General features: G+C 49.7%; 2 protein-coding genes across 3 annotated transcripts in view; one reads left to right on the top strand and one right to left on the bottom strand.

Annotated features, from left to right (window-relative positions):
* Window positions 1–496, bottom strand: part of HEMK1 (HemK methyltransferase 1, mitochondrial release factors N(5)-glutamine) — a 32,383-nt gene extending 31,887 nt beyond the window's left edge. For both annotated transcript variants that reach the window (XR_014229185.1, XM_082321587.1), the window contains exon 1: window positions 384–496. The gene's annotated coding sequence lies outside the window, so the exon portion shown is untranslated. The remainder of the gene's footprint in view (window positions 1–383) is intronic.
* Window positions 497–730: 234 nt separating this feature from the next.
* On the top strand, window positions 731–10,174 carry LOC309595134 (uncharacterized protein C3orf18 homolog). The gene is made up of 5 exons (XM_082321683.1): window positions 731–848; window positions 4,483–4,878; window positions 6,307–6,332; window positions 7,947–8,076; window positions 10,016–10,174. Exons 2-5 carry the CDS (start codon window positions 4,642–4,644, stop codon window positions 10,094–10,096), a joined length of 474 nt encoding a protein of 157 aa, XP_082177809.1. The 5' UTR covers window positions 731–848; window positions 4,483–4,641; the 3' UTR covers window positions 10,097–10,174.
* The last annotated feature ends 5,844 nt before the right edge of the window (window positions 10,175–16,018 follow it).

Below are 16,018 nucleotides of genomic sequence, written 5' to 3'. Positions count from 1 at the left end.
CCGGGCTCGCTCACAGGCTCGGGCAGGAGCTGGGGCTTGCACCGCACAAGCCGATACCTTTCTGCTGCTGGGTTACCAGTCAGCCGAACCAGCCCCTCGCACAGCCCCGCTGGTCATACTGGGGGAGGGGGTACAAGCCCCGGTTGCCAGCCAGGGAGCTGCCCGCCCAGGCCTCGTTCCAGTGACCGGGCAGCTCTCCGGCGGTAAACGAGCCCCACAGAGCACTGCCGGGACCGGAGCCCGGCTTTCCTTCTGCCTGTCCCGGCTTCCCTGCCCACGCAACACCCTGGCCTGCACCGCGGCGCTGGCGCGGGGTCCCTTTACCTGGGCGGCGGGCCCGGGGGCCCCTCAGAGGCGAGCGCGCCCGCACAGCGACGCCTCACCTGATGGCTACCGCCACTGGCGGGGCTGGAGGCGCAGCCGGCTCCCGCGGGGGCCGGGGCCGTGGGCAGCCGCCTCCCGCAGCGCAGGTGCGGCGCGGGGCTCGGGGAAGGGGCGCGGGGGGAACGGCGCAGAGCCGAGAGGCTCCCGCCGCTCACCGGACGCCACCGCTGCCGCCTCACCGCCCGCCCGCCGCCGGCGCGCGCATGAGTGACAGGCCGACTGACCAACCGCGAGCCGAGCCCTGCGGGCGCCGGCCAATCGCCTGGGGCGCAGAGCGGCGGGGCGGGGCCGCCGGCCGTGCGGCGGTACGCGCGGTGCTGAGCGGCCCGGCCCGGCCCGGCGCTGCCCGGCCCGGCTCGGCCCCCGCGGGCAGCGCTGCCCCGCGGCCGAGGGCGCGGCCCCCCCGGCGGCCCCACCGCCAGCGGCGCTCCGGGGGCACCGGACGCCTCAGCGGGGAGCGCTCAGTAAGTGCCGGCCCCGGCGGGCAGCGGCCGCCCCGGCGGGGGGGGCGCGGCGCTGAAACGCGGCTGCCTCCGGGGAGGGGCGCGGCGGCGGCGGGCTGGGCCGCGGGGGCGTCCGGCCGCCCCGTCCCGTCCCGCCGGGCCGCGGGCGCAGGCGGGGGCTGCCGCGGCCTCTCGGCGGCGGGGAAGGGCGGGCGGCGGCCCCCCGCGCTGTGCCCGACCCCGTCTCTGTCCCCGCCGCCCCGGCGAGGCCCGTGCAGCCCCGGCCGGGCGAGGCGGAGCGCTGCGGGTGGCCGGAGCCGCGGGCGCGGAGCGCAGGCAGCTCTGCGGCGGGGAGCCGGCTGCGAGCCCGGGGCCGATCCCTCACCGCCGGGGTAGCGTTTCGGGGCGGGAAGGGCCGTATGAGCCGTTATCCGTCTGGAAACTTCTCCCGGGACGGGGAAAGGGTGGCTCCCCGCAGGGACAGAGCCCCCGGCCAGCTGCGGGGCGCCGCCCGGGAAGGCTCCGGGGTCAGGGCCGTTGCTGTGGTTCAGTTTTCCCTCAGCGCGGCGTCAGAGGAGCGGGGACGTTGCTGGGGGCGTCCCCGCGCCCGTGCCAGGTGCTCGGACGGGGCACACGCGGCTGGGGTTCCCCCCTACCCCGGGGGCTGCCCCGGAGCCCGGTCAGCCCTGTAGCAGGGGGAGAGGAAGCCACAGGCTCACACACTGGGACACCACATCCCGTAGCCAGCAGCGACCCAGTGCTGCTTGCTATTGCTGAATTACTAGAGACGCTTCATCTTGGCAAAGTAATGCAGAGAACATACTAGTTATTATTTGCCTTCTTCATCCAGAGACCCTGTGACCCATCTTCATCCCTGTGACACAAACCTCTATTCCTGTCCTATCCGAGAGGAAACTGCAGCACAGAGAGATTAAAACCAGGACCCAGAAAAGCCAGCAGCCTCAAGCAAGTGCCTGACACAATGTTCTGCATCTCAGAGGTGTTGGTCACCTCAGTGCCTATCAGAGACCAGTTTGGAAATGCTGGCTTAGGAGAGAAACAAACGTGTCCTTACTCCCAGACCCAGCAGAGCCCAGCACAGAGCGGTCCTGGCTGCGTGAGAAGCTCTGTTGGTGCAGGCAATGGAAGAATGCCAGCTCACAGCAGCTGAGGATCTGGTTCCTCTTCTGTTCTATTTGTGCATGGACTATGCTGAAACCTGCCAGCAATAGGTAGTAGCTGTCCCTGGCCCTAGAGCAGCCTTCAGAGACTTGGAGTGTGCCCAGCCTGCATATCAAACTTCCAGCACCAGGATGACAACTGGGAAAGGAAGGTGGTGGGAAAGATCATCCACCCCCAGCTCTGCCGTTCTAAGCCGTGGGCCTTGGGCCATATTTGCACTCAGCCTCCCCATCTGGCCCTCTGCAGCCTGTACCAGAAGGGGCTTGGGAACAGAAATACCCTCCTCTGGACCTGGAACTGGCTGCCTAAGCCATGTCAGAAACTTTTCATACAGGACCGCTTTTAGAGCTAGGTTTCTGGGCTTGGGAATCCTTCAGCATGGACAGGATGCTGAGAGCATGAACAAGAGCCCGTTTCCACTTAACTAGATTTTCAGCTGGGTAATTTTAAGCTAGCCTAACTTTATTCAGAGGAGCAATGCACAGCAGCACAGTGTGTGGTCCGTACAAAAGGGGTCTCGCCCAAGTTCCAGTGGTTTTCCAAAGCTGACACCACATTGAGATGAAGGCCTAACCCGTTTTGTTTCCAAAATTCAGGAGCTGTTTAAGATCCAGAGCCATATTTTGCAAAGCCCTTGGGCCTGCTTCACTCCTTTCACTCAGGCTTTTTCCACTTCTTGTTTCCTTGGTGGTGGCTTTTTTTAAAATGTGAATTATTGTCATGGAGAGTTTCCCTGAATAGCACAAATTGACGACTCTCTCTGAGCAGCTGCTCGGTCTGCCCAATACCTACTCAACAATTCCTTCCCTTTCCCTGCTGGGCTGTAGCTGCTGCTGCTGCTGTTGTGGCACTTGGATTTCAAATTTGACACCTTTGTGCCCGAGTGTCCACTACACCTGAGCTCCACCGTGGTCAGTAATGGCTGGGGAAATCCAGGTGCCACATGGTTTAAACTAGGCGTGCGTGGTTTGGTGGTCAGTGAAGGACACGGTCCCTTTCAGCTGCAATGAACTTGTGTCTCAGAACTGCTATCTTCACATTTGTGTAGAAACTCATTGGAGTTTGACAGCTCCCACAGTCTCCTGGGCACTTCAAAATCCCCCAGCAACTCTTGCTTCACAAAGTTGTTCACAGGGAGCTGTGAGACAGATCCTGCATGTGTGGTGAGAGATTTACCTGCTCAGGGAGATGCAGGACAAGTGCTGTTCCAGTCGAGGTGGCTACTCGGGGTGCTGACTGACCACAGGGTGGCCTGGTGCTGTTTGCCTGGTGTGATTTCTCCGCTTCAGTTGTTAGTGACAGATGTTAATCACACTGCTTAATGCAGTTATGGACAGCAGTAAGGCATCACAGTAATGGGAACTGTGCAATAACCTTGCCTAGAATAGAACAGAGTGGAGCAGAACAATGGCTCGTTTCTCTTTGCAGGCACATCTTTTTCTATTCAGAGCTCATTAACCCCTATGTCCCGGCTGCATTCCAGTCCAGAGATGTAATGTCTGCTAAACTGCAGAGAAATTATCAGAGGACTGCTACAGTAGTTCTTGGGGTTGGCACTGCTCTAGTCCAGAGCTAGCTGCATTTTCACGGAAGCAATTGCTGAACTAATGTTAAAAGCACAAAAATGTGGTTTTATAAACAAAACTGTGCAAATACTTCCCATAGGATCATCCCATGGTGTTTTGCAACTCCTGATCATTTGCACAATAGAAGCATGAAGCAATTAAAGCCTTTCATGTTTTCAGCATGAATAGATCTATCAAATTTCAGAACTCCAATCCAAAATGGGACTAATTTTAAAATTGATAATTAGCAGTGCATGACTAAGCTTGAGCGGGTTCTTTCATGGGGGACTTGAGAAATACTCACTGTTTTTAGTAGCAGATGGGGGACCGGTGCAACCCACTGCTTTAAGGAAACTGCCTTTCCAGAGCGCATGGGATGGGGGACAGTGGGGCGATGGATAGTGTGGTGACTTACCAGTCACTACCACAACAGGGAAGTCCTACTTTGGATTCAATAAAAAGCATCCTGAGATATGGGTGCCTCACAGCTGAGTGCTATTTTATTGGATGTGTTCCCACTGATAAGGGGATCCATGCTACTTTCCAAATACTAAAAGCAAGAGACAGAAGCAGAATGCTGTACCTCCCAGGGCGGATAGAGACCACATGGCTCAGCCTGGAGCAGACCAAATTACAGGGGTTCTGAGGTTGTCTCCACACAGATCTGCCAAGTGCCTGGAAGGAGGCAGAGCTGAAGCAGCGAGCAGAGAACGTATCACTGACTTCAAGTGAATCAATCAGGCATGACTTCAGGGGCTCTCAGTACACTTGAAAAATCTTTTTCTTATTTTGAGTGGGCATCTGTGAGCTGCTCTCAAAAATTGTACTAGTAAATTGGGAAGCTTTGGAAAAGGTTGTGCCTGTCTCTAAGAGCTCTGCACTGTTCATTTGTTCTCGTTCTTTCCTAGGCAGAAACCAGTGTGGTTCTTATGAAGAAAAACCATCAGCGATGATGCTACAGGATAGGTCTCAGATGAGGGTCCCTGATACGAAGGGAAGCTCTCTGCTTCTGTAGCTGATGGGTGAGGACAACAGCTTGGTAAAAGGAGCTACCAAGAGCTGGCAGGATGAGTTACAGCTCACCCTCTGTGCATGATTTGTATCACAGCACCACTACTACCACCACCAAGCCAGACCCTGGGACAACTCAGGATGTGACTGTACCAGAAACAGCTACCATAAGCCCTGAGACTACCAGTTTCAACAGCACCAAAATCCCAGATGTGGCCAGCACTGGACCCGGCATGAGCACAATGCTGCTGTCCTTTGGGATCATTACTGTGATTGGGTTGGCTGTAGCTATGGTAAGAGAGCCCTGCTAAATATTTCTTTGTCTGTTGAGGGTGGTGGGTGGCAAAGGAGCTCTAGGACTGATTTGGGTTGAATAATTTATTTGTGTTCTACTAAAGGCTCACCTAGAACTGCTGGGAACAGATAGTTCCTGAGATCCTTTTCTTTTTAAGGCCTTTATCCAGTGTTCCAATATTTCTGCAGTCTCCCTGAGGTCTAGAACAGGATGTTCAGCAGGCTTAGAGGAAGCCATATGTAGTGTCACTATTTAATAGCAATAGGAAGTTCAGTTAAAAGAACACAAAGCAGATTCTGTTCTGACTAGAACAGCTGCATTGATTTAAACCCTGTCAACATGGGCCCCCCCTGCAAGAAGGTTCATCCAAATTAACTTTTAAAGCAGGCTGCTGAAACCACATTAATCTCCCCTGTGGACCTGCCTTTTTGCATGAAATTAAATGAATTTCAATTGAATTTCAATTTCAATTTCAATTCTAGCTGAATCCATGTCAGCTAGACTCATTCTGGGCTGCACTTCCAAGGTTCTTCTTGCTGGGTATCAGCAAAGTCCTTGAGGATTTGCTGCCTAACTAACCTTGCCATTAATGCTGTAGGCAGAAGTTTTCAGAAACTATAGTTCTGGACATGACATGGGCAGTGCAAGTGCTGCAGTTCTTCTTATGATATATAACCAGATCGTTTACCTACCAACAGAGGACAGAAGGTAGCGGCAAGCTCCCCTTCCTCGTATGAGGAAGAGCTTCACTCATACAACCATCAGAGGAGCCTACAGAAAGGGACTACTGCAAAATTTCATTGCAGGCCCAAGGAGGAGTTTTTCCAAAAGCCCCTAAGAGAACCTGGAAACATTATCCTGGAAACGGTCATAAGTTCCCAAGAGCAACATCCAGCATTCGTAGTTCTCAGAACAAGGCTCTGGAGGCCAAAAGCCTCATTTTCTTCTCAGCACAGCCACTCTTACTGGCTGACACGAGGCAAGTCACTGAGCATGCCCTCTTTGCTTCTTCCCTTTATACTGGGGAGGGGGTGACAGCACTTCTACGCTGTAGGAAATCTACAGATGAAAACCACAAAGGGAAGGTTCTTCATCCACTCTTAAATTGCAGCATATGTCCTGCAGCCACCAGAAATGTGCTGAGCTACACCTAATAATAATACACCTAATACTCTTACTACTACTAACACTCCTAATAACAGGCCACTCGAGCACTTAGTGTCAGGCATGATGTGCTACCAAGCTTAGACGGATGCATATGAAACTTCATTTTTGATTGTCTCTTCTCCCTTCCCCCTGCTTTGGTGCGCAGTGACACCAGACTTGATACACCTCCTTTCTGTGTGCCCTGTGCCCAAAATTTCTCTTCTCAGCTGTTCGCCATCCTAGTGGGACTATTGTAATGATGGTTTTCTTTCTCCTTCAGGTTCTGTATATCAGGAAGAGGAAGAGGTAAGTAATGTCTGTTGTTGGCTGAAGGGAACTCAGTGCTTCAAAATCCAGAGAGCTAGGAAGGAGACGGGGAGAGTGTAAGGGATGGCTGGCTGAGAACGAGCCTACAGGGAATCAGCTGTGTGTGAATGAGGCAGGGGTAGGGACACTGCACTCCTGGTATTGGCCCACCTTCTTACACCAGAGCTTCAAAGACTCCTCTGCAGCTTTGGAAAGGAAAACATGGTTGAGCAGGAAGATGTTAGGGATCCTGGAAACTCTTCATGCTTCATCTACGAGATGCAGTTAAACAGAGGAAAGGGTTATGAGTGTATAAAGAAGCTGGAAACTCTCATGAGAGGTGTGGATCTCACGTTTGAGCCATTCCCAGATCCCTATGTTTTCCAACAGCCCGGGCCAATGACACAGGCCTTGCAAGGCTGAAGGCCTCTTTAGCTGCAGTGACAGCAGCTGGCAGCAGCATAGTGCAGAGATGCAGCTTTCTAGCCCAAGGCTTAGTGTCTTAATTTCCTTGTTAAGCTCCTGGCTGAAAATAGAGGAGAGCAGCATGCAGGGAGACACACGTCTTGATTCTTCTGTCTCTGACAGCAGAGACACTGGTGAAGATCCATTAGATGTGGTACCTCCTCCCTGCCTGTCTCCTCGTGCCAGGCCTGGCCTGGCCTGGCCACAGACTTTCAAGAAGTGCTGCTGCCCGCTGTAAAATTTCCAAGCCAGACCCTGAAGCCCAGCTCTGGGTACTGCCACAGGAGCAGCTAATGCTCAGCCTGTGAACATAGCGTCGCTGGAGATAATGGTTGTGTTGGCAAACCTGTATAGAAGCAAGGAGGGAATGTATCATCCTAATGCTGAAATAGATGGGCAATACACTGCCAGTAACTAGCGTGTTTCCCTCTCCCACCCCCCAAAACTCAGCTACAGCCTAAGGCAGGGCTCAGTATTTTCACAGGAGCATGCCCACCCATCTGTCCTCCATCTCTGAGCTGCCCAGTATTTAGGAAGACCCCTTGGGGTAATGCTTTATACCTCTGTCACTTGGAGCAATGATAAGAACAGTCTGTCCACAGCCATCATCTATGAGAATCTCTCTCTTTCCTATTTTCTATTTATTGTTTATTATTTTCTATTTATTTTTATGATGTACTTCAACCCCAGAGTTAAAGTACTACTCTTAGGCCACTGGAGCTAAAAGTGGACTTCTGCTGGCAGACGGTGTGACATGGGAGGACTGGCTGTTGTGGGCAGAGGGACTAGGCAGTATGTTCCACCATCTCTTTTGTTCCACCACATAAAGCTTGATCTTTTAAGGTCTGCAGGAACTTAAATCCCTGTCTGATTCCTCTGTGCGTAATGCCTGCCAACATAGATTAGTGATGGCAATTAATCCCTGTAACTGCACTCTGGGTATCTTCCACTCCTGCCAGCTGTGTCCCATAGGTACTTATCCTCATCCCTGCAGGACAGGACGTGGCCCTTATCCAGCAAGCGCAACACAAGCAGAATCCCTGTGCAGCAGGAGAAACAGCCTGCAGAAAGCCTCAGCAGTGGGGTGGGGAAGGCAGCCTGAGCATCTGTCCTTCTCAACCAACCCTTTCCCTTCCCTCCCACGGGCAGGTTGGAGAAGCTACGGCACCAGCTCATGCCCATGTACAACTTTGATCCCACTGAGGAACAGGATGAACTGGAGCAGGAGCTGCTGGAACATGGGCGAGATGCAGCATCTTCTCAGGCATCACAGAGCAAGGTAGGCAGCAGGGGCCAGCGAGTCTGTTAGTTACAACCACTGGTACCTGCACTGCTTTTGTTACGGAGTCAAAGAGTTTTTGTAGGGTCATAGGGTAAGGAAACCATGTAAGACCTCAGGTGGACTTCCCCCATCTCTGCCAGCCCTGGACATAGGGGGCTTGAGCATTTTGGAGTGCTTAGGATGGACTGAAGAGTCAGGCAACTAGGATGAAGAGCCTGGGGACGCAAAGTGCTGGCTCTGCTTAACTAGGAGAGAGAAAAGGGCAACTTCAGTAATTAAGGGGGAGTTCACTACAGTTTACCACCCAGGGCACCACAAGGGAGCAGTAGGATGAATGCCATTTTATGGGAGATGGGGCTTCAGTGCCCACAAAGCACTGAGGCTCCTTTGCCCTGGCCCTGAAAAGCAAATAATTTCCACCCAGTTTTAAGGTATCCTGGCTTTGCCTAAGGACGCAAGTGTGGAACAAGGCTTTGCTGAGGGAAAGCCTGTACTCATAACAGTTAACTGTGCTGCAAGCCCTGAAGAACACAGGCAGACAGCCTGCACATTGTTGTGGCATGGCACATCTGGTCTTGTCAGCACCTTCAGGCCAACCGTGTTGGGCACAGAGCAGGCATGGCTCAGAAAGAGAAAAGGGAGGAGAGTTCTCTATCTGAATTTGGGGAGAGGGGAAGAAGGCTTTGCTTTCACCACTTCTGAGTGGTCAGCATGCTGAGAAATAAGGTCCTTGGAGACCACTGACTGACTGACTTACTACATTTGTGAGTAAGGAAAGAGCTCGATGATAGCTTGGTTTTTGGTTAATGGTCCAGATGGGTCTTTGACAAGAGGCTATCTCCTTCCCCAGTGTACCAAGAGGTAGGAGAAATAGGGAAGGGCTTCTCACCATCGTGTGCAGCCAGCTTCACAGTGTTTTCTGTTTCCTTTGTCACCATCACCACACAAAAAGCCTTTCTGAAAGACAGAGCCAGCAGGGATGGCTGGAACAGGTACGTCTTTTAGCCAGTGATGCAGCCTCCCCTTAGAGCAGACATTATCTCCTTTCTTGAATTCCTCTCCAGCTGCTTTGTGTTGCCCCTGTCTTCCCTTGCTTTTCCAGTTCCAGGAGCAGGAGTTCTCCCAAACAATTCTCAGTTTCCACATACTTCACACCTTCAGATAATCTGTAGCAAGCTTGGTGTGGGCAGAAAGGGAAAGAGGAGATAATAAATACAACTGTAATTATAAAATATTTACCTTGAGACATGCTTCCCAACCTGCTAAAGAGCACAAAGGAGATGTGCGTGTTGGAATATGAAAGATAGTCAGCATATTCCATACACTGGTTTGGGAAAGCAAGAAATACTCTTGTATAAAAGCAAAGGATCTTGTCCTCTGGGTAGCACATACTGGGAAAACATCAGATCCCTCTATTAGTGCACATAGAGGACTTCCCTTCAGGTAGTAAAGGGGGGAATGACAATGCCAGAGTTAAACTTAGCACAGTAAAAGCAGATCCTTCCTATATAGGGACTGGCCAGCAGGATACCTCAGATCCCTCCAGAGCATGCTAATGCACAGATACCTCTGCTTGGAAAGTACACAAGTTTAAAGGCTTAACATAATAAGAGAGGGAGAGTCTAAAATAACAGCCAAAGTTTAGTCTATGGCATGTTTCCAGGCCTTCTTCATGTTTCAGGTCTTTTCGTGCTGCCTTGTATATATAAACAGTGAGACCCAGTAATCCAATGATGTGGGGATTTTAAACTGGCATGAATGTGCTGATTTGCTTTCTGGCCTGTTGTATTTTTCTGTCACAGCCTTGTTAATGTCAGCCAGCCTCCCCTTCGTAAGGGGCGGAATCTAGTTACAATACTGTGCAGTCTGTGCCCAAGCACATGCACCTGAGCAAAGGCAGACTTGCTGGGTCTCATCTTTCACTGCTTCAATGCAGATTCTGCTGACAAGTCAAGGAGCCCTCCAGAGACCCAGCCGTCTTGTGTTCACAGACGTTGCCAATGCCATCAATGCGTGAACAATACCTGCCCCTGCTCTGGGATCGTGCTGAGACTGGGGAGGATGAAGCCAACAAACCAGTGACTTCCTGCAAGCGTGGCCGATCCACTGAGCCCAGCTGGTCACCCCATTGGTTTGCGTTACAAATGGGCACAAGCACTGGGAACTGTCATCACTTTGGGAAGCAAACCTTTTGTGATGGCAGTGGTGATTTTTTGGTGCGTCTGTTACCACTAAAAGGTCCTGAGCTCCAGTTTCTGGGCTGCTGCTGACTGATACCATCTACCAAGCTGCGTGCTTAGGAACAGTGCCTGCTTTGTTGTAGATTAACTTGTCAGAGCACATGTGCATGCTCTCTGGGTCAGGGAATGAGGAGAGGTGCATGTTTCAGAGAGCTTCCCCATTGGCTTTGTGCCAGTAGACCCCAAGGAAAGCGTTGAATGAGCCTCTCTGTACAGTGACCGCAGCTTTGGCAGATCCTGGAGGGGTGACTGGTGGTAAAGCCCCTTTGAGCAAGGAGAGCCGACTCCCCAAGCTGATTGGTAATCTGAGGCATGCTAGGGAAAACACATACCATGGGCTTATCCCCCTTGTGGCATGTGGGCTGCTGATAAATGTGCGCCCAGGGTGACGTTGAAGCATGGGGAATTCACTAGCTTTAAAAAGTGAAATGGTGAACATTTGGCTGATTACATCTTAACTGAGGAAATGGCTGAATATCCCAAATTAGGGCTGCCATATAGACAGAGGGGAATTCACACAGCTAGAGACAGGAGGTGTCAGTGTCTGGCTATGTGACTCCCTGCCACTGAGCTAGAAATAATAGTGCTTGGGCCACAGAGAGGAGTTGAGTAGAACTGGGGTTCTGATACCATGTATCCCCCTCCTGCTTTGGCTCAGGGAAGTTTCTACAGTGCAGAGTGTTACCCAGAAAAAAGATTAAGCCTTGTAATATTTTCTTTTAAATAAGGAAAAACATGTATTGGCTCAACATTACAACAGTCCCATGTCTGCCCCCAGAGGTGACTGAACAGCTGGTTCGTACTTCCTTACCTGCCAGGACCTGCAGTCAGAGCCTTCTCTTCTTCCTGCTGAAGGAAACACGGAGCTTTGTGTTAGCCTCCGCTCATGTTACCTGCTAATGCAGAAGGTGGGACTAGACAGGTAAGCCAGGAGTTTCCCTGTAACCCTGAAGCGTCTCTCTGCCTGCGCGTCCTTCAGGGCTGCGGGAGGGAGTGCGAAGGGGTCTCTGCCCACCGTGGCGTGCTGCAGTGCGGCACGGGGGCTGTCCTCTGCAGAGCCTTTTGGTGTCCGCCAGCACAGCGGCCAGGGGCCAGCAGCAGAGCCTGCATGCAAGCATCAGTGCCGATCACCTCCTGATTTTTTTGCAGTACGTACATTTGTCAGTCAGATCATATTGCATCCACAGCACCAGTCAAAACGGAATCAGGGCAAGCCAAAATTTGAATGCAGATCTAAAGGTAGGCTTTATGCAAGGAGATGTTTCACTGAGTGGCAATTCAGGTATCGTGTGCTTTGTTGCAAGTTTGGTCCTGCCAGTTAGTTTTTGTTCTCCCAGATTTTTTTTTCTTTCCCACTGTGATCCCACCCCCCTGCCCCGTATTCATTAAATGCAGACTCTTTCCTGGGCATGTGCCACTGACCCCTGCAGTGCACAGTTCCTTACCAGCCCTCCCTCTTCCACTGACACAGCTTCCCTCGTGGCAGTTTTGCAGGGCTAAGTTGCTTTAATTTTCAGTATCCTCCTTTCTTTTTGAAACCAGGGAGTTCTGGGAGTGTATTAGGGCTAGGAGTGTCATCACCTGTGGAAAACAGCTCATCCTCCATACCCAGGAGATCTGGCAGGAGGCACTCCCAGGCTGCTGGTTGCTGCTGGTTGCTGCTGGTGTTTGCACTCCAGGGATACTGTTAGAAGGAAGGTGTCTGGGTACAAATACTCAATGTAATCTGGCTTAGATGTAATCTGTCCTTAGAATTTGGACACTATCTGTGGGTCTTCCCAGAGGTTATGCCTACGTGACCAGCTGAGAAGCAAATACATCGCCCCCCCCCACACACATGCACACTTACCATCTCCTCCAAGCGCTCACGGAGGGCAGCCAGCTACAGAGGCATCAGATTTCTCCCTTCAGCAGCTGGCACGTCACTGCGTGTCACGCTCCCACGCTCTGCAGCAGGACAGGGATGCAAGCAGCAGCAGGGGTGCATGGCTGTCCTAAATCGCAACATTTCCCCTAGAACTCTTAGGACTGGAACTTCATTTGTTGTTTTAAATTCGATAAAGTGTAAGCTGAGCTGTTTCCTCAAACCAAGAGCCTGCTTTGTGCTCTTTACCCAACTCCATGTGCTGCACAGGCAGCTGCCAAGCAGTGCAGCTGCCAGCTCAGGTGCAAAAACATGCACCTTGTTCCACGTTAATGCTGAGATATATCTTGTATAAGAAACACACCTACAGAGGAATTCTCTTTAACCATTCTTCCTGTAATGGTAGGCTTTGTCCTGTGATGACTGCCCTTAGATTAAAGAAATACAGATAATAAGACTAAAAGAATATTACGGGTATTTGCTGGGCTTGTACTAGAGTATTCTTTTAGTTCAATAGCACCTCCTCTCACAGTTCTTGGAAGTATATGTACGATTTAGCAGAAGCATTATGATGTAATTTAATTCAAGTGTTTCTGTGTTTTAAGCATTGAAATATAATTAAACTATTTACATGAAATCTGGTGTGATTGTCTTTCCCCCTCCCCATCATTTGCATTTTCCACAGAAAACTGCTGGAGTGTATCCTCAGTACCTGTTGGTAATTTGTATGCAGTGAATTCCCCTACTCTTTCAAAGATTGAAGTAAGTGTGAAAAACTTAGAAGGACAAGCTCTGCAGGGGTCCAGGTTTAGTGCTCCACAGCATGGAAACTCAGGCTTCTTCAGGAAGGTTTGGTGGAGAAGTCAGGAAGGCAGGAGCAGATCCTGGGCATCCAGAGTGCAGAAGGACAAATCCCAACTTGTCTGTTTGCCATATTATCCTTTAACCAGCTGAATTCCTGGACAAACTAGGGGTTCATCAGCTCACCTGCAGCTCTGTCCACGATAGCCTGCCCCCAGTGGGGTGAACATTGTGATGATATTGTGGTGATATTGTTGGTGTATTTCAGATTTGCTTTCTGCCTCATATTCTGGCCCACAGACCCAAAACTTGGGACAAGTTAGGAAAGCTGTCAGATTAACTGAAGAGGCTACACACAGGAACAGAGTTAATTGTATGAAAAGTTAAATAGTTGTATGGCACACAGAACAATGTGGAGCATAAACAGACTCAGCTGTGGAGACTTCTGGATGTACATGTGAAGCAGAATTGGCTTGTGTTCCAAACCAGCCAGTTATGAGGTATGATAAGACATACAAGAGGATGGAATTAGGTACCAACATGTGGGTTTAAGGGCCTGTCTGTTTTCCTCCACATGTGATTCCTTATGCTCATTATTCCTTGAAGAAGATAACTAACTATATGGGAAATAAAAAGTTTATAATGCCAAAAAAGAAAATCCAAGTAATCCAGCATGAGATCCTAGCTCTCTGAAGATGGCTGGAATTCTGCCCACCTTTAACAGGCATTGACTTTCATTCCAAATCTCTGCATAAACACAGAAGCTGAAGCTATGGATTGGGATTTCAGCTACACACAGAGTAGCTCCTAATAGCGTGGAATTCTGCTTGTTCTCCTTGAGCACTTACATTTTTATGGAGACATGTTCTCTACTGTGGCTTCCCAATAGAGTATTAAGAGGTAGCATAGTTTTGTTTTTTGTTTTGTTGTTTGGTTGGTTTTTTTGGTTTTTGTTTGGTGTTTTTTTTTGTTTGTTTGTTTTTTTGTTTTTTTAAGAGAAGTAGTTTGTATGCATGTGCCAGAGGAATACTGCTGACCTAAAGCAAATGGATTTACGGTCTAGCTGAGGCAGTTTCCATCCCTGTTCCATGCCACCAGCTGAGAAAGGTCTGACTGATGTCATAAGGAAAGTGTGAGTCTCTTGCCGATGCATTCCCTAATCCATTTAGGAGAAGCTGAAGTTCCAGTCTCACATTGTACCAGCTATTACTCTCAGGTAATGGGGGTTAATTAAATAAGGAGTACAGCCTTGTAAGCAGAGTACTAAACCTGCCAATTCACCTGAAAATCAGGTAAAGAAGTTGGTAAAATGTCTTGGTCTGCCACTGGAGTGGACTTTGAATGCAGACATGAACTGCAACTGAACTTGCGTGTCCACTGAAGAGCAGCTTCCTAACCTGAATTCAGAGGAACACCAGCTGCATCTTCTCATGTAACTGTCAGCAGTTACAGATTTGCATGCATGATGTCCCACCTGGATTTATCCACACAGCAGGAAAAGGGGGTCAAACTCTTCCCATACCTGGCAGCATGCCTCATCCTACAGCATAAGATTTAGATCAGTCCCTGTGATCTTATCCATTTAATCCTTGATTTCTCTGCTACGTGGTAGAGGAGGCACAAAGGTTATCTGTGATGCAGTTTTCTGCTGACACCACCAAATTTCATACACAGGAAACTACTGTTAGGGCAAACCAGACAACACACAGAATTAACAGGATCAGGACTCTGTTCACTACTAAACAGAATTAATAGGATCAGGACTCTGATCACAACTAAACTGGGGGGACTGGACAAAATGACCTAGAAGAAAAAAAAAAACACAACCTTTTTTTCCCCCCTATTATCTCTCTCTGATCAGCCCGTCCTCTTAATTCTGCATACATTTTCTTGTGTTAAATAAATACGTGCTAAGGGAACAGATGTCTAATGAAAGGATAATAAATGAGCTCAATATATACTGCCGTTTCATAGGTTTCTGCTATGCACTGCCATAAATTTAAAGCCAATTATGTTCTGTTTAAATATTTAACACTGTAAAGCTAGCCAATTTTACATCTTGTCAAAGATAACTGAAATACCCACTTTGTCCCTTTAATAGGCAGGCAGAGCATCCACAAAATGGAAAATACCACTGGGATTTCACTGTTTGCAACTGGATACTGTAAATACCCTCCATTCCTCAGAATTTAGCGCGATCAGCTCTGACACCAAAAGCACAGATCTGCATACAATGTGAGACTTGAGAGCAGCCAGCAACAATCACAGACCAACTGGCTACTGCTGTCTCCCAAAACTGTATCAGCAAGCTTTTATTTGCATAGCTGCAACACTAGAGGACCCCACATACGCACATTATGGACTGAAGATACAACTAATTTAAACTGAATCCTGAGGCTCTGCAAGGAAGCAACCTTTGTGTAACTGGTTCTTTACAGATGCTCCTTTGAAGTGATGAAATCCAGTGGCTGTGACTAAGCTTGTAAACATTGTGCACTCAGAGTTGCTATCAAATTCAGGGGGAGTGCCACCAGGCCAAAAGCTAGTTACAGGAGATGGCCCTGAGCTGATAATGCTAGCATAAAAATTTCAGAATCAATCCCAAGACATCAGGGTGTGAACTTTCCTCTAAAGCATCCAAGTTACTGAGCAACAGCATTAGGTAACCTGGAAATGCCATGAAGGTTTTTGTTTCTGACATAGTAATGAAAGGACTCGAAGACTGTCTTTCGGATGCAATCCCTATGGGCAACTGAGCAAAACTTAACTCGGGACTGCTCCATCAATCTACCAGAGGTGGTATGATATGTAAGTTCAGCAATTAGCTGTGTAAATAGGTTTCCTTTACTGTATCTGCATTACTGAGTCAACACTATCTTTCTGTTGAACTATTGCTGTCCATGGCAGGGCAAGGCACCATGTTATCCAAGTATTTTTAAGAAAGCTTAATATCCTCACAAAAGATATACTACAACCGTGAAAGGCATCTCCCCGACAAGGCATTTGCCATTTCTTCCTCTCAGTCCCTCTTTGG

The sequence above is a fragment of the Platalea leucorodia genome (assembly GCF_965183815.1).
Source record: "Platalea leucorodia genome assembly, chromosome: 9".
NCBI lineage: Eukaryota > Metazoa > Chordata > Aves > Pelecaniformes > Threskiornithidae > Platalea > Platalea leucorodia.
Note: the sequence above shows the minus strand (reverse complement) of the source record. Positions and strands in the feature narration are given on the sequence as shown.

Coding starts and splice junctions, on each gene's coding strand:
- LOC309595134 (XM_082321683.1), top strand. CDS start 4,642: ATGAGTTACAGCTCACCCTCTGTGCATGATTTGTATCACAGCACCACT. Junction 6,333..7,946: donor TATATCAGGAAGAGGAAGAG/GTAAGTAATGTC, acceptor TCCCACGGGCAG/GTTGGAGAAGCTACGGCACC. Junction 8,077..10,015: donor CTCAGGCATCACAGAGCAAG/GTAGGCAGCAGG, acceptor GCTTCAATGCAG/ATTCTGCTGACAAGTCAAGG.